The following is a 21,784-nucleotide window of genomic DNA, read 5'->3' on the forward strand; positions in this document are numbered from 1 at the left end:
ATAATGTCAAGGTTGACGTGATTGTGTTAGTTTTTAATAAGTTTTACTAAATCACAATTCGTCTGCCTTTACTAAATAATAAACGTAAGAGATTTCTTTTTAGTTTTGAACATGATAAAAAATACAAAATCACGCAGATGAGCAAGACATATTTTTAGTTCTACAATAATCTTAACATGCTCGAAAATTGCGACCGTATAAAAACCTGAAGCAGAAACAAGAAAAACAATATGAACCCGAGAGCCTGAGTTTGTCCAGCAGAGGGCGCTGTGGCAGGAAAAGCCTCCGCTCGTGTTTTTGACAGTAAACAGCTGACAGCAGGTGATAACAGGTGATAACAGCACTGGAACTTAAAACAGAGTAACTACTGTAAGCACAGAGCTGCCGGGCCGCAGGGTGGGAGCCGCCTCATTCTCACACACCGTCCCTGAACCTGCCGGTGCCCGCCGCATCATGGACCCTCAACGCAACCAAGTGAACTCCAGAGGGAGAAACGACCCGAGGCAGAGCGCAGCGGGAGCGTCCGGAGCGGAGCCGCAGGCCGGGTATGTGGACGGACAAACCCCCGAGGTGGGGAGGCAGCCAGCGGCAGACCGACAGCCACAGTAGTGAGTAAAAACGCCTGCAACTAATATGAACAAGTGACTCGCAAATGGTGACTGATGTTGAAAAACCAAAGAAAGAAATGTAAAGGCTGGCGTTTCTATCTGTGTTTACGTATAGGGTTTGTTGTTTTGTTTGTTTGTTTTGTGCTAAATGAAAATATATTATACTGAAAGTTGCGTTTTCCTTGACAATCAGCTCACTTTCAGTTTCGTTTCAGTTTAGCAATTGGAACCGTTGCCTTCAGGGTGTGTGGTAAATCCCAGTCTCCTCGAAAACGCTGGACGACTGGGTCTAGCAAGGACCAAAAAATAGCAACCTTAGCTAATTAACTCTAATGTAGACACTGAAGCTTTAACTGGAAGCTTTTAACGGAAGAAGACGGAAAGTATTAGAAAGGTAACATTGGTTTCAGAGTGTTTTTTTATTTTTATTTTTATTGTGCTATGTAAAACCTTTGACCAGAGGGTTTAGGGTGTGGAATGTCCATTTGGAATCCTCTGAATGATCTGGCGTGACTCCCATCAACTGCACCACAGCCTATAGGGTCACTGACAAATAAAAATATTGAGCTTTGATATTTCCAAAAAGTTTTCATTTATTTATTTATTTACCACATTGCAGGACAAAGTGAACCATCAGGGGAAAATAAACCCATATTTTCCATTTTACGGATTATGTTTCCATTATGACGTCATTATTTCCAGATGTGGTCACTCCTTAACTGTGATTATAGTGTATTTCTAAAGAAAGTAATAATTATTTGTTAATCAAATGTCCCCCACACTTATCCTATTATTTTAAAAGTGAAAACGGCAAAAAATAAATAAATCTCACATTTTTACAATTTCAAAGCCTGAAATCCATCAATAGGTGACAGCACTGTCATTTTCCATCAACATTCTATGTAATGGAGGAATTGTGATTTAATACAGTGATCTGACAGACAAAACTCAACTAACAGTCATTTTTCTAAACATTTGAAACAATTAATGCATCAAGGAGACATTTCTAAATGGCACTATAAACTGAAAACTGTTATTTCTCATAATAGAATGAAATTGCTCTCGAGTTTTTGAAGCTACATAAAATGAAACGTTTTAACGTACATATACAATTGTGTAGAAAACATTGTTGGTGATCTATTTTTTGAAATACAACTAGAGGGAGACAAATTGTTCTCTTTTTCATGGAATTCCTCCTTGGGCAACTCTGTTTTTGGTTTGCATTAAAAATAAATCGTGAACATAACCACAGACATTCAATAGTTTTATTTGCAGACTCGTTCTTCAAACTTGGCAAAATACAGAAAACTCTTTCAAAGAAAGAGGCATCCGTGTCTCTTTTTTTGGTCTCCTAGCCTGAAAAAATGTTCTTGACCAAAATGAAAAGCAGTTGAGCGACCAAAGAAATCTGCCTTTTAATAAGGCAAACGCACAGTTTTATTTATGTATTCAGATTGATTTGTTGGTTTTTCCTTTTTTTCAGATTTTCATGTTTTGTGTTTTTCAAAAGAGGTTGGCCTCAGACTGTGACCTAGGCTGGACGTCTGCGGCCTATAAATACTCACCTAACACAAACATGACAGAGGTTTAAAGCTTTTCCATGTGAAAAACTCTCCGGACGCTGGCAGGAAGCTGACAACAAGCCACTAATGGCTCCGTTCCACAGAGAAATCGGCTCGATTTTAAACACCCTGACCACAATCATCAGCTTGCTTTTCTTCCTGGGCGGAGGTTTCTGCTTGTTGGCATTTCCCTTTCTGTTAAATTATCAACAAAATCGCCCCAAACACTTCTCCAGCAGATTCCCTGGAACGTGGACAGACGGTCAGAGGAAACAGAAATCACACTTTGGTGTAAAGTCGGATGGTTTCTGTTAAAATGATCCCTGGATGAGTTCACTGAGTGTTTCTGTTCCAGGCCAGAGGAGCAGGATGTTCTGGGAGTCAGGAAAAGAAAAAAGAAAAATACATTTTGTCTTTCTCTGGAGCTTCACTTCAGAGAACAACTCTGCAAAAACACAACATCTTACCAAGTATTTCTGGTCAAGTTTATTGTCCAAATATTTTACAACATTTGAAAGAAGACAACTAATGAACAAGAAGCTTTTCAAAAAGATACAGGAGCTTAATTTTTTTATGTTGATATAAAAGTACTCGTTCCATTGGCAGATTATTTCATTTCCTTAATGATATGAGTGAAAAAAACTGCCAGTGGAACTAGTACAATCAATATTATATCTATATTAATGGGTGATTGACCATATAAAACCATATCTTGCTGAAAAGTTACTCATCAGTTAGTTTTGTCTTATTTCAAGTATAATAATAAGATATTTGTACTAGAAACTAGAGCAAATACTTGATAGGACTTTTGTGTTTTTGCAATGAAGTGAAAGTGTTTGAAACTAAAACATATCCAACGTTTATGTTTACATTTTAAAACCAGCAGTTCTGCATTTTAAAATCTTACACCGCAGTTTAACTTCGTTCACTTTTTTATGCCATTTTCATGTGGAATCTTGAGTTTTCATCTGCCTTGTCCAAGAGCGTTGAAGTTTCGACACTCCGCGGGTCCAACAGATGGATGTGTAGTTTTTAATACTCGAGTGTTTTGAATTTACGACAGTGTATCGCGGACACGGAGAAAAAACGAAGAGCAAAAGGTGAGAATTTCCAACAAAAAGCTCAGAAATTTTGAGATTAATCTCTGAAACTTTGTAGAAAAAAATTAAAGAAATGTCTGAGCAAAAAACGATCAAAAACATAAATAGAAAAACTCAGATGTTTTGAGATTATTCTCTGAAACTATTTTTAGAAAACAAACATGGCAAATTTTGAGTTTCAAAAAGTTAAGAAATTTTGACTTTCTGAAATTTTTTACTCAAAAACATATTGATTATTTTATTTACTGAGCCCCATCATCATCATCACCACCACCACCACCATTAGGAACGAGACTAAAACCACTGAAGCCCATGTTCACTTAATGTCGTCAATACAACATCTTGAATGTTGCAGATGCAACATATCAGAATGGGGTGTGAAATGCGTTGCTTTCATTATGTATTCAGTCGGGAACGAGTCACATGTCTCAAATGTAGAATCGGGTTTTGATGCTGCAGCACCTGTTCAAACTTTGTCTGAATGCTGGATTAGAGTCGGCGTTCTCGTCCCTAACCGGCTCTTTGTGTCTCAGCTCAGGAGCGTTCACCGTCATTCCGCCCAACCAGACCCGCCGGAGCAAGACCAAAGAAAGTAATGATCCGCTTAAATCTGCTCTGATCTTCATAAACGTTTGGCAAATTTGCTTCCGGTGATTGATGTGGAATTCCTCTGCAGTAGCTCAGAAGGGAATTGAGAATCTTGAGAGGTTCAAGGAGGCACACAGGCCCGGTCCGCTGCACCTCGCTCCAGAGAGGCTGGGTAATCACTGTGATCAGCCTCATTACATTCACCGAGTTTATCGGCACTTTATAGTCACTGATATCTGTTGATCCATCCAGGTGGAGGGGATGTAAGTATAGCCGAGGCCAGGCAGAGGCAGTTTACCAACCAGAGAAACTCCAGGCTGCAGAAGAAGGTATATTATCTTCCCTCATACACTGAAAAGGCAAAATCTTACCAAGTATTTTAGTTCACTTGAAATAAGACAAAACTAACCTATAAGTAACTTTTCAGCAAAAAAATTAAGAGACCACTTCAAATGATCGGTTTCTTTGGTTTTACTCTTTGCAGGTAGATGTTTGAGTAAAATGAACATTTTTCTTTTATTGCATGAACTACTGTCAACATGTCTCTGAAACTCCACACAAAAATCTCAGTATTTATTTTCAGAAAATGAGACATGGTGAAAATAACAAAGATGCAGTGCTTAAATAATGCAGAGAAAACAAGTTCATATTCATTTAGAAACAACAATGCTAATGTTCGAAGAGATCAGAAATCAATATTTCTGATCAACAGGAGGTTTTCCATGGGGTTCAGTGCGTTGGGCTCTTCATTCTATTCCAGAGCTGTGTAGGAGCTTGTTTCATGGAAATAATTTCTTGAAATCAATGAAAAAAATACTTGTTTTATTTGCAGATTAAATCACTTTTAACAAGGGGAAATTGTCTTGTTCTAATACATTTATCTGCCAGTGAACTTGTACTTTTTTTCCCACCAATATCAAATTTACATAAAACAAGCTCCTATATCTTTCTGAAAAGTCATGTCTAAGTTAGTTTTGTCTTGTTTCAATTGTAATAAAATATTTTCACTAGAAACCAGATCAAAATGATCTGGTAAGATGTAGTGTTTCTGCAGTGTATTGTTTTGATATGTAGATTTGTGTGATCCAGCCACGCAGCGTTCAGACAGCAGACGCTTTGGAAACTGTCGGATGTAATTCAGTTCCACACGTGAACGTGTGACACAGACTGGGGTTATGTCTTTGACACTGCGGTGGAAACGTCAGACAGGGGAAAAAAAATTGGATTGGGGTCAAATTCACCTGCACTATAAAATGCTTCTACACAATTTACCATCAGATAGGATGAAGTATTTGGTTATGGGAGCTAATGACAAACTGATTTTCATATTTATATTATTTCAATTCATTTTACATTTACGGACTAACTTGCCTCGGTGCATCACACCCAACCTAATGGAAGATTTTTAAAATTTGAGGTTGCAACATTTAGCCATGTTGCAAACAGGGATGTGAATACTTTTACAGCACTTGGACACATCCTAATCAGGGTTTTTTGTTTTTGTTTTTTTTCATCTATCAAACATTTGTGGTAATTCTGTGGCATCCTGTTTCATAATTCCCAAATCAGAGACAGAGCAGCTGATTAAATAGGTTTTGAAATGCTGTGTCTGAGCGTGCTTAAGCAGTGTGATTAAATATGATTATCTTATCTGACCTTTTACGTTGGAGTTCTTTTTTGTTTTTCCAAGCTTAAAAAGGAGGAGATGGACAAGAAGAAGAGACAAGAGGAGGAGGAAGAGTGGCAGAAGATGAAGGCCGCACAGAGGGAGAAGGTGAGTCCAGACGTATAAAATCAGAATCATGTCTGCAGCACAGATGTCTGAAATGTCACAATCTGAAGGACTGCTGGGTTGGTTTTTATTTTTCACATTTCCATTCCTCTTACCAACAAAAACATACATTTTTTTGATCAGCCATTTTTTTGATCAGCCGTTTGTGATGGAGGTTGTTATGTGGGGAGTTTTCTGACCAAGCGTTCCGATCTTTTATCACCTTAATTAGTGTCACTGTTCTCCATCCTGATGGAAAATCCACAGAACTTCACCAAACTGATGGGAGAGGCTCCTCCTGAAGTCACATCTGTACTCATAACCATGTCATTAGGGGGAATTGTGGGTAAACATGATTTATTATGTGGGTTTTAAAACAATGTTTCGCTTTTACTTCTATACAAATGATTTTCCAGAACAATCAGAGGAAATAACTTTAGCAGTTGCTCCTGCAGCTTCCTGAATGTTCTTCAACTCAAATGCCTTCGTCCAAAACTCTTCTCCTCACAGTGTGCACGCCCGCAGCTACACCTGCTGCCAATCATGAGCGAGCTCTGCTCTGGTGGCACTACTCTGGATGACACTGCACTGCAAAAACACAACATTTTACTGAGTGTCTTTTGTCTGGTTTATAGTGGAAACGTCTTAGTTCACTTGAAATAAACTAACTTAAGAGTGAATGTCAGCAAGGTACAGAAGCGTGTTTTAGTCAGTTATTCCTTAATATTGATGGAATATTAAGGAAGATTAATTCACTTATGAAAAGACATTTTTCCCATATGATAAGTGAAATAATCTGCCATTAAAACCTGTAATTTAAGGTGTTATTGACTGAAAACAAGCTCCTATATTGCGATGAAAAGTTATATGTAAGTTACTTTTGTCTCATTTCAAGTGTATTAAGATATTTACAATAGAAACTAGACCAGAGATACTTGATAAGACTTAGTGTTTAGTAGTGTTCAGCCTCCTGAAGTCGTCTTCTCTGAAATTAAACATTGCATCTTGAAGTTCTTCACAACTCACAAAACACTTCTTTCAACTCTACATCCTGCTTCTTGTTGTCTTAGTTTACTTTTGAACAATTTATGTCACAACTCAACAACTCCTCAAGAAACGATTCTTCTTTTAAAAGAGCGAAACATCTGCTTGAGAGAATGCAAAGCTGTGATTCAGTGAAACATGAGAAGGGAGAACTGCCAGGTTTGGCCTGTAGGTGTCAGCAGAGACAAGCGTCCAGTGAAGCGTCTCCGTTTCTCCCGGCGTCAGGCTGAAGAACCACCTGACTGATGGGGCTGTGGAGGAATGAATGTCAGACGTGTTTCTGGGCGATTACCGCAGGACACCAAACCGGTAACCATAGAGACCGTTTTCCCACGTTGCGCCATTGGCGCACGGCGGTAATCCAGCTGATAAACCCGCGCTGAGAAACAGTCTGATCTCAGATTATGAACGTGACGGGACAAGGCGGCGGCGGCGGACACCGAGCTGCCTTCCTGTTCGGGGAGACAACATCCTGATTTTACAGGAGTTACTGTCTCTATGACCCAGATGTTCAGACCGCCAGCATCACTGATCCCACAGTCTGGACATGCACTGATCCCATGTGATGCATCAAAAAAACAAGATGAAAAACTGTGATGTAAATATAAAACCTTTTCTAACCAATAAATCCATTTTCTCTCAAAATCTCAGGAAACAGTAAAGAGAATACTTCGTGAATAAAAAGCCTTTTTTATGGCAATTATAATTCAGTTATTTCCTTTATAACAAGGAACAAATATCTGTTATAAGTGAAATAAGTTGCCAGTGGAACTACAACTTTTTTAAAATCAATATTAAGAAAATATAGTCTTCAAACAAGCTTCTATATCTTGCTATATTAGAATATACATAAAACCTTACTTAATAAGGTTTTATGTTTTTACATTTTCATCTATTAAATGCACATTTTTTACTGATAAATAACGCCGTATTAAAACATGCATTCCTATTTATGAATAGCTTTTTATTCATTTTTAGTTTAGGAGTAACTGGGACTACAAACCTATTATTTTTTTTCTCAAAAGCAATGTATTTTTTTCTCAATTAAGAAAACATTCAAGCTCCCCTCAAAAAACAAATTAAAACTGGGATCTACTGATCTGTTTTCTACAAAAATCAGACCATTTTGTTCATTTTATCAAAACTGAAACTGTTTAGTTCATTATTGAGCAGATAAAATTAGGAAAAAATAAAAAAAAAATAGGAAAGGCATCAGAAATGATTTTCTTTCAAATCTTACTAAAAAAAATGTTTAAAAATTTTTTTGTGCTTTCAACTGAACACCTTTGGCCCTTCAGGCAGAACGGTTCGACGTTTGAAATATGTGAATATATTTATAAATGTGTCTCTTCATAAGAGATCTAGGTTAAGCTGTAAAAATATTGATTCACCAATTCATTGCAATTCATTAATCAGTGTTGATTATTGTGTTACTTTCTTATTTTCAGATGTTTTACTGCTAAAAAAACAAATCTAAGTGATATATTAAAAACTTAATATGCTAAATTATTCCCAATTTGGTAAATTGCTGGTATGCTACTCATTACTGAATCAATAAGGACGTCTTTAAAGTGATATTGAATTGAATCATGATTGAATTTTGAGGTTTTTAGTGCAGTCTGACGCCCTTATTAGAATGGAAAATATGAGAATATAACAAACCAGTTTATAATGTTTACACATGTAACATATCCATCATTTACAGTTCAACTAAAAAGGAAACGTGAGAAGGAAACAGTTAAAAAGTTAATATTACTGCTGAACTAACACATCTCGGCTTGGCAGTATTGGTGATATTTGTCCTCTATTCCTTATAAAATCTCCATATCTGACAGATTTCCATCAGTCCACATATTTACTTCTAACTCTGGCTTTAATTTTTCTCTGTTCTATTCGTTTGAGTTTAGATTTGGATGTATTCCTGGACTCAGAAAACAAATAAAAAAACGAAAGACCTGAACATGATTCTGCCACTCCCATGTTTCATAGTGGAAATGAGTTCCTCTGATTAGAGTTTGGAAGATTTAGCTAGAACTGGACCTTTTGTTTGGATTTAAAATTAATAAATCAGATTCAGTATAATTGATGGAGAGTGTGAAGCTAAGAATACTGACTGAAGGCACTGAATCACTTTAACCTCTAAATTATTGTGGCTTTTAATCCTTTTACATTTGACCCTCTAAAAGATTTGTTTATCATTTGAATTGTGCAGCAGGTGTGTTACATTAAAGGCAGGAAATTGTGAAAATTTTGTTTTATGGTCAGTTTATTCTTGTATTTAACACAGATCTGTGTTAAATCTGAATGCAAAGGGCCAAGCATGGATCCCTGTGGGACACCACAACCATGTAACTTTACTGGTTATATGGTCTTTAGATAACTTCACTGATAATACTGGTAAAAAGCAGAAACTGAGAAGTGAGACACACAAAAAACCAAAACACTATTGAATGAATGATTAGTGACATCAGAAGCAGCACTGAGGTCGAGAATTAGAAGGAAGAAAGCGTATTTTTGGCTGTGTAAGCTTTGTGCATAAATGAAAAAAATCCAACAATATCAGTATTTATTTTGTTGAATTGCAGTGTTTTGCAGCCTGTGTATGACGCTGTGGTACTGAGTGTTGACTGTGCCTTGTTTCAGGCTGATCGTCTGGAGCTGAAGAGGCGGCAGGAAGACGACAGGAGGCGGGAGCAGTTCCGCACGGATCAAACCAGGTCAGGCCAGGATCTCCCTCTCTTGGTTCTCACAGGTCTGTTTGTGTCTTGCCTCTCTGCTGTAGAGGTGAGTCACAAATGCAGCGTCAGAGTCAGGTGATATAATTGTCTCTCCATCGTCTGAGCCCCCGCAGTCGATGTTGTCACATCGCCGCCACAAGCCACAACCGTCAATGTATACCCCAGGATTTAATGTGATAGAGCAGCACAGAACAAAACTGTGAGATGGGTAAAAAGATCTCTTTTTTTGTAGTGATAGTATCATTTATACTATGCACACCCTCCTCACCCCTTGAGTCAATCCCAGAACCACCTTTCACTGCAGTTACAGCTGCAGATCTTCTGGTTTGTGTTTCTCATGCTGTTCTAGTCCAGACTGAGATTTCAGCCTGTTCCTTTCTGGGAAACAGTGCAAACCCAGTCAAATCAGATGCCACAAACTTTCAGTTAGATGTGGCTCTGAACTTTGCACTGTTTGGTTTCTTCCTTTCTTTCTACTCCACATGAATATGAGGGGTAGTTTAATGTAGTTTAATTGGACGTGCTTTGATGTAAGTCATTACGTTGTAGCTCAGGCTGCATTTGAACCTCCGCTCCGCTCTCAAGTTTGTTGCAGCAGGGTTGAAGTGTTGAGTCTGATGTGTAGTGTTAGTTTTGTACGTTTTGCTTCCTGTACGGTGTGTGAAATCTGGCATTTTCAGGTTGTGTTTCTTTCAGCAATGTATCCAAGACTTTGTCAGTATTACTCTAATGTCAAAAAACCACGATGTATGAGGCCTTGTGTCCATTAAAGAAGAAACACAATTAAAATCACACGTGAATGAGTTTGTTATTGAAAAAGAAAACCACACATGTATTTTATTTAGGGATGTCAGGGTTAAAAGGGCTAAGTGCACATGCATGTTACTCTTTTCACATGTAATTAGTAATATAAAGGTATTGGTTTCTTCTGACTACACAATCATTTACCACTTTTTGTTGATCTGTTAGAAAAAAATACATGAATAACATACATGAAAAATAAAATAAATAATAAAGCAATTAAATAAAAATTGAATACATAAATTAAATAATAAAATAAAATACATGAAAGTTTGTAATTGTAATTTGATTAAATGGAAAAACATTCAACTATGGGCTCTACTTGTTCTGTACAACATACATGGATGGATGGATGGATGGATGATGGATGGATGGATGGATGGATGGATGGATGGATGGATGATGGATGGATGATGGATGGATGGATGGATGGATGGATGGATGGATGGATGGATGGATGGATGGATGGATGGATGGATGGATGGATGGATGGATGGATGGATGGATGGATGGATGGATGGATGGATGGATGGATGGATGGATGGATGGATGGATGGATGGATGGATGGATGGATGGATGGATGGATGGATGGATGGATGGATGGATGGATGGATGGATGGATTCCCACCTTCAGATTTTAAACGTGTGATTGATTAAAGGTGTGATTGTGAAGAATTAAAACTAATCAGCACAGATGAGATGCAGTGGGAACATGAACACACAGATCTAGGAAGTATTTGGAGATAATCAGTGTGGGCTGAGTACACACCCTTGAGGCATCCTAGTGGAGTCAGCGATGGGTTTTTAGTGAAAATAAAAATCCTGTCTTTCAAGACTTCTTGAAAGACAGGATAATATGAAACATTGACAGTTTCTAGGTTTTTTAAGAGTTGCTTTGATCCATGTTTGACAAATCCCTGTGGAAACAAGTGGTTCAGCTGGTCTGATCAGGCAGCTGGTGTGTTCATGTTTTGCAGGAAAAATGACAGTTTTCTGCAGAGTCTCCAGAGAGCGGCTGCTCCATCCGCCGGTGCTGCACACACATCGTCCATGGTGAGCTGCCGACCTTCACATGAAAGCAAACCAAAGTGTTCAGCGTGTTCCTCCGGGCTCAGAACTGAGCTGTGTTGCGGCCGTGTAATCTTTGTAAGATTTTAACACCAACAGAACTGCCTTTGCAGCCTGTTTTCTGAGTAAATACTTCTGGGCGTGGCGTTTTTACTGACTGAGACTGCGAGGAAACCAAGTCCTGTCCCTTATCTGCCAGGTTGGGGAAACCTGCAGTATCTCCTGGTCAGAGCTGGAGGACATGGAGGTCGTGTCCAGCATGGAGAGATAAACCACTTCTTACTGCTCTGTGTTGTCTCTCCGACTGTTCCTATTACTGTCTTTTCATCCCCCCACCCCCTCCTCCCCTCTCTCTTTCTCAGATTTCTCTTCCACTCTGTGTTGGTTTTCCTGCGAGGGAATGAACAGAGTGCTAGCAGAGTTCAAGGGACTTCCCAGAGTTCACACTGAGTGGAGACAGAGTTTGAGTGCGGCATGAGTAAAGTGCACATTGTGTGTAAAATAAATGAACAGAACACCCTGTAGCGGTAATCGTACCTGCAGAAAAAGCCCCGGCTCTTCAACCAGCGCTCAGTGTCTTGTCAGTTAATGAGGTCAACTTGCACTTTTGGGTTTTCTCCTTCCTGTGTTGTGGAACCTTTTTCTCAATTCTGCTGAGCTGTTGAAAATGCCTTGACTGCATTGTTTGCTTTCATTATTACTTTTCACTCCCGGTGATTATGAACGGTAGAGGTAGTTTAGTTGAATTTGACTTTTAGGACCGGCATAAATATAAGCTTTGTGCTTCTGCCTGTGCCTTCTCAGTCAAAATGTTCAAGTTGGTGGAGTGGTTTGAATTATTCAAAGCAAATTATTTGATGACTGACTAAATAAATAACTACATTTATACATCCGTTTAATATGCATTCACGACACGAGTCCTAAATGGATTTATGTCAGATGAAACTTATTGGTATTTCATAGTAAAGAGGATTAAAATACAAAAAAAATGAAAGTTGAGGATGCTGGAAGAGGTCATGTTTGCTTCAGTTTCCTCTGAAAGTGTATTCTCTACTGTTACGGCCTGTTTTATTTATTCAATTAGCTCATCAAACTCATTCAATTAATTAAATTAATCAGTTGAATAATTCAATCTGAAAGTTTCCACTCGGCTTGCTGATTGAAATGGTACTATTTACTTTATGTTTACCCAGCCATGTCTCATTGAGATTAAAAATGTCTTTTTCAAGAAAGACCTGGCCAAGATGGGCAGCAACACACTGACAGCTTAAATACAATATAGATGATAGTGGAAGAAAAATAACAAAAAGCAAACTCAACCATAATAGTAAAAACAGGTCTAAAATACAACTTCATGCATTTACAAAAAAAAAATCACTTAAAATCGATTAAGTGTGGCATTAAGATTTGTTTAGGTTAACAAACTCAAATGGTTTAAGGCAATCAGTGGATTCAGTGAACTCAAACCACTTGAATTGTCAGGTTTTACAGTGTGGAGACACCCAGGGTCAAATTGTGGTGGTCTATGACCAAAACTCTTTTATTAATGAAAAGTCTTCGTTCTGTGGTGAAAGACAAAACATCAACAAAAGGTTCATCTCCTCTCCTCTCCTCTCCTCTCCTCTCCTCTCCTCTCCTCTCCTCTCCTCTCCTCTCCTCTCCTCTCCTCTCCTCTCCTCTCCTCTCCTCTCCTCTCCTCTCCTCTCCTCTCCTCTCCTCTCCTCTCCTCTCCTCTCCTCTCCTCTCCTCTCCTCTCCTCTCCTCTCCTCTCCTCTCCTCTCCTCTCCTCTGTTCTGCACTTTTCCCTCTCGTCTTTCTTCTCCCAGCCCACAGTTCTGTCAGATTGGGGGATGAAAGCTTGTGGCCGCTGCTCGGTGTATCTGATGTGGTTTCGACTCGGACCCAGGATCTGTTGTTCTTTCAGTACTGGCTCCAGCATACAGACAGATCTCCCCCTTTATATCTTCTAGTTATGAGTGTGTGTTTGAGGGGGAGATTTAATGCTGAGTTTTGATGGGAGCGGACCGATCCCACCGGTGGATTGCACTCACTTTGCCCTCACTCACCAATCAGCTCTCCTGGAGAAAAAGCAGGGGGAAAAAAGTTTATTTTGTGTTTCTGAACAACTCAGCTAGTTTTCAGTTTTATCCAATTCTTATTTGTAAAGTAGTTAACCCTCTCTTTGTGTCACTCCTCCTGTTTGTCGTTTTTGCTGAGAGTCTTCCATCTCCATATTGTTGCTTGTTGTCAAGGTCAGACAAGTGCAAATCCTCTGGGATGTGTGACTGATAGGAATCTATTTCTGCACCGCTGCTTGTTTCAGCCTGATTAACCTCTGCACCCATGTTTACGTTCTTGATCTCCAACAGCTTAACTCCTCTGTTAAGAAGTAGATTACATTTGCAGTACGTAACTTCTATAAACATTTTTTTTCCATATCTAATGAAACTGTCACCATGTTGTGACAGTTTGAAATGAGATAAGCTGTGAAAAGGTGGAGCTGCTCTATCGTCTCCCAGTGCTGCTATTGTGGGCTGCAAAAACAGCCAATCAGAATCAGGAGGAGGGTCTTAGCGTTGTCAATCATCCTCCTGTAAGTAGCTCAAGCGAAAATCAACCTACTGTTACAGAAAAAAAACTTTCATTCTCTGACATCGGTGCAACATATGCTAACTAGCATTAGCATATGTTGTGGTGAATCATTTGTAGCTTACCAAAGAGGAAGCATGAAGGGTGTTCACGAGAGTGATTGACAACGCTAAGACCTTCCCTTGGCTCTGACTGGTTGTTTCTGACAGAGCGATGTATTTCTGCAGTTAGTACAGGGAGGAAACTCCATTTTTTTTACAGATTATGTGTCTTACATTACATTGTCACGGCATAGTGGTCATCATAACAAATATTTGGAAAATATGTTGTTTAAAAAATTGACATATTTCAATTTTAACACAACTCTATATCATGTATTATTGTTTGGTTTTCTCTGTGCGTATTGCAGGCTTATCAGAAGGCCAAGCCGTTCTGTACGTAAGAGTCACTCGGCGACTCAAGGAAACTATATTCTGTAAAATATTTTTCAAGCGTTTTGTGTGATTTTCCTGCATTGCTTGCTATTCAGTTCTTAAAAGATGTTTTTCTTATTTCAGAACAAAGTGGGCAACCAGGAAGAAGTATGGACAAGAAGTATGGAAGAGCTGCAGCTGGAACACAGGAGGTACAGAGAACCAAACCCAGCACTTTCTCCTTTTAGAGAGGCGAGTTCAGCTTAGTGAAAAACAGAGAGTTGAGACGCGGGAGCTAAAGGAGGATTGGCACCTGTCACTGGATTCGGTTCAGTTTCTTCATATGACTATAAACACAAGGTCCTGTTGATCCTAGTTATCAGCCAGTGCATTAACATCAGTTCCTTAGCTTAAAAAGTTTTAAAGAGTTAAAAAGAGCTGATAGCCTGACTAATGAACAAACTAGCGTCAGCTTGTTAAGCTTCTCTTTCTTTATAAAGGGCAGAATATTTGAAAAAATAAAACAAAAACAGAGCAACAATCATTTGGAACCTCCTAAATTTAGAAGGTTTATTTTTAGTCAATTTACATCAACAAAAGTAGAAATAATTCATGTTTGTTCCTTTTAAGTCTAAGAAATCAGATCGTGTTTGGATAAGATTTGTATGCACATAACATGATATCACAAAATGTGATTTGTTTACTCATTTATAACATGGAGGAAATCAGTAGTTCTGGTGAACTTGAGGACAAACTGGGTTTAAATTTTAAAGGGGCAGTTTTTTTTATATTTCAAGGTGACAAATTAAAAATTGCGAGTCATTTGAAGAACAGACTAAACAGCTCTTCTACCCAAGATCTGTTGTTACCTTCAATACAGCTAATCCATCTAAAATCTGATCATTATCTATTTATTTTTCTCAGCATCCCAGGTATTTCTCTGTCTCTACTATATTTATTAAGAGAAATTAATTTATTATTTATTCATCTATTTGACTTTCCTTAGAAAGTCTATAATTGCTATTTTTAAAATTTAGTTGTGCCTTCTTTCATAAAAGATGACAATAAACTGAATTCTGATAGATGCAGCATTTTTACAACAACTGAAGGTAACATAGTGACTTGATTGTGCTGTAAAAACACCTAATAATTCCCATATAAAGAATGAAGTCAAACCAAGCGCTAAATAAGGTGAACAGTTTGCTGTGTTGGCCCCAGTCGGACTGCTTGTTGTCTGAGTCAGTGAAGGTTGAGTGTCTGCAGGCCGTTTAACAACCTCACCATGAGGTACCAACACTTGAAGCTGTCTGTGTTTTGGAGCCCACCTGTAATTTGTCTGAAATGTCTTTTTCTTTTTTTTTTAAACGGCTCCCTGTGTGTTTCGACAGGGTGAACCAAGCCTTCCTCGATAAGCTGGAACGTAACGCAACGGAGACGGAGGTCGAGGCCAACAGCCGCACCGGCCCGGAGGAAGAGCGTCCATGTTTGGCCGCTGACGATCACAGGCGACACACCGCAGCCGGACGCGTCGGCCTGACTCACCCAGAGCCCGGTCCGGAGCGCCGCTGCTCTGACTGGACGGAGGAAACTGGTGAGCTGAAATGACGTGTGTGGGCAGCCTGCAATCTACTCTTTCTCACGCCCCGTTTTTCTTTTTTTTCATGTTTGGTTTTGCGCTGGCTAACCAAACCTAAATCAGGTATGTGAGTTGGCCAACTTATCGTTTGTGAGTTTGTCTGTTTAGTCTGTAATAAATCAAACATTGTGATGCTTGCCAGGAGGAACTTATGCGTGGCATGTCGTCTATCTGTTCTTGTCGGCTCTTAAGACTCGCAGACACCTGCAGTTTGTGGGACTCTGGAAGAGTGCGACTGTTTGTGTGAGGGAGGTTTTTTTTTTTTGCTTTTGAAAACAAAAAGATCTGAGGTGAACGTGACACGTTAATTAAATCTCTGTCACTTGCTATGATACGACTGAAAATAGCATCAACGCTTTAGGTTTCTGTCACAGAGCCAACAAGTTCCTGGAAGCTGCATTGGAGAGTCAGAGTTGGCAAGCAAACCATCCCAACGTATTAAACTGCGCCTCCTATAGCTGAAAATGACACTTGATGCTGCAGTTCGCCTGCGGCTCATACTTTAGGAACAAAAACACACTGTTGATCTCACTGAGCGCTGCTTCTGCCTGCAGCCATCAGAAAAATGGATCTCTGTATGTACAGCTGTGCTACTCTGGTGTGAGTGACTGTAAACTGGCAGAGATACAATCAAAAATGATTTATAATGACTGTGATTCCATTTACTGTGTGTTAGTTTTTAGTGTTTGTCCTAGAATTTATGGCAACACTTAACAGCAATAGTCACGTTATTGTAATTAAGTACAATGACATGGTCTGAGCAGAAGGAAGTGGGTGGGATCTGATTAGGTATGAGATGGGTCTATGATGGCGTGTTAGGATCATTGGAGAAACGAAAGGAAGTTATAAAAAATAATTTCAGAAATTTTCTAAAAAATGGCAAGAAAATTTATTAGGATTTACACAGAAATGAATCGCTGTATTTCAGTGTTTTAATTCAGAATTTGTTATTCCTGAGAAATCCCTGCACCATGTCCAACACTGAGAGAAGATTCTGTTTTATTTATTTCATGTCATTTCCATGTCTCTGACTGTCATAGGTTCTCATTGATAGATGAATCCCAGGGTTAAAGCATCTCGCCCTGCCTCTGCATTGTCAGTTTTTACTGGAATAACGTAGCAAAATCAGGACGGCTTCACTAGTCCAAGGTCAAAGCCAAAATCTCCAGGAATATAGCAAAACCTTCAACCTCAGCGCCGCCATTGTGGGCGCAATTCTGCTTGTCACAATCCCACAACATCCTCTATCCATGACGGAATGCGTCCGCCAGATCCGACCCGACTTTCACCAGCATGAAGCCTGTGTTTTTCCGCCCGGCTCTAACCTGAGCGGGCAGCAGACGCCGTCGTCCTCGACACGGAGCGATGGATGGCTTCACGTCCCTGCAGCAGGAAGCGGCGCAGAGTTCAGTTCACGGAGAGCGAAGAAGATGACTCAGTTTGTGTTTACAGTTCAGGCGGCTGCCAACAGGAAGCAGCTCACTCTCATCTGTTTCTGACTCTGTTAATAAAACAAGGCAGCATCACGTAACGAGAAACAAATGTTCACACGATCATTTTGAATAAACAAGCATCTGCAGCTGCTGCACATCCCACATTATCAGGTAGCTGCTTCTGGACATGAAGATGTTTAGTTTTTGCTCTTACGCTTTAAATTTCTTCTTAACTTCACCTGTCTGACTGGTTCTTAGTTGTCATCGCCATCATTTTTCTTTCACTACTTAATTATGAGCTTTTCTGTATGACATTAAATCTCAGTGAAATATTTGGTTGTAATGTGAGAAATGTGTAAAACTTTACCAGCTGTGAATCTGTTCACACCGGCAGAGATTCTGCCCTCACAGGTCTATATCACCACTCTGCAACATGATATTATTTCACTTTCATTCCTGAATTGGAAACGTGATGCAAATCAAATCTCGTCCTGAGGAAAAGAACAAGATTTCAAGTTCACATGAACTGTTTACATGAGACAAGCAAATCCTACAGAACATCTCAAACAGTTTTTTTTTTCTCTCTCTCTCTTTTATTAATGCTACTGTTACAGTTTACCGTCTAACCTGAATCATGTTTCAGGTTCGGCTTTCAATAGCTGTTGTGAAACAGGGAGTTAAACTGGAAGGAAGCTAATTGGTCGAAATTCAGCTGAGTTGCAGTGATTGGTCAGAAAATAAGAAAATACAGAAAATGTTACAGTGATTGGTCAGATTTGCATAAAAGTTGCAACGACTGCTGAGAATCATAAAGTCTGCGTTGAATTTGCTGACGATGACCTCACAGTTTCCTGGATGGACTGATATCTAAAGGTCAAAGATAAACTTGTTACTGCCGTAATCATAAATATATTTATTTGGAAACAGAAATCTAATATTTGTTCTTTTCCATAGTAAGGTCAGAATTTCATCCTGATTCTCGTATAGTTAGAAAGTAGAGCTAAACTTTTCTGTTTGATAATATCCTTCACTGTAAAACATCTTTTACAGCATTTCCATATTTTTCCGACTGTGCACACAAATCTGTTATCAAAACCCCTTTTTGTTGTTGTGTTTTTTGTTTTGTTTTTTAACGAAAAGCAAAATATCTCCAGCCCTGAACCTGGACCGTGTGTTTTCCAGACCCGCAGGCCGACCTCGACTGGAACCTGATGAAGCTGTTGAACATCTTCCCTGACTGCAGCAGAGACTTCGCCCAGGACATCCTGACCCAGTGCAACGGCGACTACGAGCTGGCCTGCGCTCTCCTGGGCAGCACGCTTGCTTAAATTCGATCCGCTTGTTGGTAAATGAGACGGTAGGACGCTTTGAGACAAGCAGATTTGTGTGGGGAGGTTTGGTGCTCACATATAAAATGCTCCGCTGCCTGCCATATGCAGCTGTAACAAACGATACCTACAGGGCTGAGAGCGACTCCCAGGATCTGCTTCCTATTATTGCTCGGTGCGTTGCATCTGTCTGGTGAGTCACGCTGGCTTTTTGAGCCCACTCAGAGTCCATGTTGTTCTTATATGAATTTGGTAAAGGTCGCTGTTTATGACTCACAATGTTTAAATCATATTTTGGGCTTCTAATTTGATCAATATGTTTTATTTGTGTGGTTGTTTTTTTGTTGTTGCTATCTGCTCAGATTGTTTGTCATGAATTTTATCAGAAGACAGTAAAGAATTGAGGTTTTGCATTGATGCTCTGAACCTTTAGAGGTTCCTGGTTAAACAGCAAAAACACTAAATCTTACCAGGTATTTTCATCTTTTTTCATGTGCAAATATCTTAGTACTCTTGACATTAACTTACAAAGAGCTTTTCTGTAAGATAGAGGAGCTTATTTTGAGTCAATAGTTCCTTAATAACGATCAATAGTAGGTGGAATAATCAGCCTAATACGTTTTCACTGACTTTAAACAAGTTCCTGTTCCAGCTGAAAAGTTCATTGTAAGTTAGTTTTTTGTGTGCCGAGATGTTTGCGGTAGAAACTGATTGCTAAGGTTTAGTGTTTTGTGCTTCCTGTGAGTCGGACGGCGAAACCAATCAGGCGACAGTGGCAACAGAGACCAACGGGTGGTGCTGTCCACACGAGGGGCTGAAAATCCCCCACTAATTTAGCATGAAGTCATGTTTACTGCTGATGTCATCCGGCAAATGTCGTTCCTCCGGGGATCAACATGAACCCCGAGCTGCAGCCCTGACACCCGCCATGACGAGAAAATAGGAAAAATTCACGGCAATAATTTCTGTGTTAAACTATTGTCACTTCTTTCATGTTGACTTGATCGCATCCGACGGTTCTAAAGAGACCAGCCGGAATTATTTGTTGACTTTGTCGTCAGAGATTATTCACTACAAATGAACTGAAAAGTTTATGGGACAAGATGATTTGAGCTTGTTATTAATTTTACCCTGAAATGTTTTTCTTTGGTTGTTGTTGTGTTTAAAGCTGCACAAGCCAATAACTTGTGCTGGAAATAGAGGGGATGTTACAGAAACAGAATGATGTTTTAGAAGAAAATCATTTTTTGAACATACATTTTGGAAAATGTCAAATAAAAGCTGTTTTTTTTTGTGGTTTTTTTACACTGCTTCATTTTTTTTTTTTAATCCAGAATTTCTACTGAAATACAAAACAAACTTCTATCAACTTCTGCCTGAAAATTTGTTGTTCTGGACAGATTTTTTATATTTTTTCAGCTGAACAACAAGTTGATTAGACTTACAGTTGAACAGGTATGGTGGGAAAATGTTGCATAATATTCTTACTGTTAGCAGATTGTATTAATAGGATTAGATTACTCTAGGAATGAGGTTTTCATTTAGCCTTTTATCTGCCCAGAACAGCACAAAGAATAAGAAAATGTGTCTTTGATTAGTTTTTCTTAAAAAATAAAATAAAATTTATAGCAAAATGTCATAGAATAGAATTTTCTTGATGGATTTCCAAGGGGAAATATTTATTTATTTATTGACAAGTTACTCCATCTAAAGTGTCAATATTAAGGAATTATTGACTAATGAAGCTACTGAGATGTTTGCACTAGAAACCATCACATAAGTGTGACATTGTAAGTAATTTAAATATGACAAAACATAAAATAAATAAAATAACGAGTATGCACATGGAAATATGTGTATCTAGAAATAAATCTCTACATGAGTCCAGAGTAAAAAGACTTAAAAGACGCTGAAACCAGTTTGTTTTCCTTTAAGCAGAAACACCTGTACAGAAAAGCCATGAACAGAGTGAAGCTGCATTAGGTATTTAATGCAGCCTCAATATTATTATCTGGTAATAATATTGAGGCAACATTCAGAGTATTTACCAGAGAACTCAAACTGATGGTTGCCAAAACTCCAAGAGGCTGTTGAGAGAATCAATAAGAGTGTTAGTCCTGAGGACGGGGCGGCTGTACCGCTGAGGAATTTTGACCTTTTCTTGGAAACAAGTTTGCAGATAAAACCATGAATTCCCCTTCGTTTCCCTTAATGGCTCGATGTTTTGAACAACGCAGATTTGTTTCACTTAGGAAATTGTTTTCAGTCCATCTGACTTTTGTTGAAAGCCCTGAACTCTGCAGCATGTGTGTGTGTGGGTGTGTGTGTGTGTGTGTGTGTGTGTGTGTGTGTGTGTGTGTGTGTGTGGGGGTGTGTGTGTGTGTGTGTGTGTGTGTGTGTGTGTGTGTGTGTGTGTTCTTTGTTGCTTGCCGAGGGCTGTGTCAGTTACATCACTGCAGCGTTCGTAAGGGAATTTTGGGGGATGTTGGGCTTCTTTTTTGTGTCTGTCGCAATAAATCCATTACTGTTTACATGCGTCCTGCCAGAAACGACAACATTAGTCATTTGCAGTGACGGCTGAAAACAACTCTGCTCGGCGCTGAAGCCGAAGGTAGCGTGAGTGTGTCGTTTCGGGGTGGAGCAGGAATAAACGCTGCGGCCCGCAAATGCGCCACTGCAGAAGACGTGAGTTTGGGTCGAACACTCGAGCTGGATTTTAGACGTCACGTCTGGATTTGCTAAATTCTCACAGTCGCTAAAAACCTCCGACTACTTTCTGCACAAAATTGTGCAGTGGAACAAAAACGTACACATTCTTTTCCATCATTTTACGCAATTAAAATCTGAAAAGTGTGGCATGCATGGAGCTCTGATGCAGTGTTGCACTCAAGACCAAGACGCAGCAGCGCTACACGGCACAATGAAATGTGAAATATGATCAAAATTGCTAATCAAATTGATGTGAAAGACTCACATTCCCATAAAAACAGAGATAATGGGGGAGGAGGGCTGAAGAGAAGAATATTCTAATATTTGAAGCCAATAAAATATTTCATCTGAAAATGGAAAAAGTGTTCATTTGCATCTCTTTAGGTAAAGCCAAA

General features: G+C 39.2%; 2 protein-coding genes across 8 annotated transcripts in view; one reads left to right on the top strand and one right to left on the bottom strand.

Annotated features, from left to right (window-relative positions):
- The window catches only part of akap11 (A kinase (PRKA) anchor protein 11), a 233,014-nt gene that overhangs the window by 101,290 nt on the left and 109,940 nt on the right, over positions 1-21,784 (bottom strand). The window lies entirely within an intron of this gene.
- epsti1 (epithelial stromal interaction 1) lies at positions 285-19,981 on the top strand. 2 transcript variants are annotated; one of them, XM_055059806.1, is made up of 10 exons: positions 285-608; positions 3,804-3,862; positions 3,947-4,030; positions 4,111-4,187; positions 5,549-5,632; positions 9,317-9,390; positions 11,191-11,266; positions 14,428-14,495; positions 15,672-15,874; positions 18,535-19,981. In XM_055059806.1, exons 1-10 carry the CDS (start codon positions 454-456, stop codon positions 18,678-18,680), a joined length of 1,026 nt encoding a protein of 341 aa, XP_054915781.1. In that variant the 5' UTR covers positions 285-453; the 3' UTR covers positions 18,681-19,981. The 2 variants fall into 2 exon arrangements, with proteins under 2 accessions (XP_054915781.1, XP_054915782.1); XM_055059807.1 differs by having other exon boundaries at positions 3,809-3,862.

The sequence above is a fragment of the Poeciliopsis prolifica genome, unplaced genomic scaffold (assembly GCF_027474105.1).
Source record: "Poeciliopsis prolifica strain line A6 unplaced genomic scaffold, Auburn_PproV2 SCAFFOLD056, whole genome shotgun sequence".
NCBI classification, from domain to species: Eukaryota; Metazoa; Chordata; class Actinopteri; order Cyprinodontiformes; family Poeciliidae; genus Poeciliopsis; species Poeciliopsis prolifica.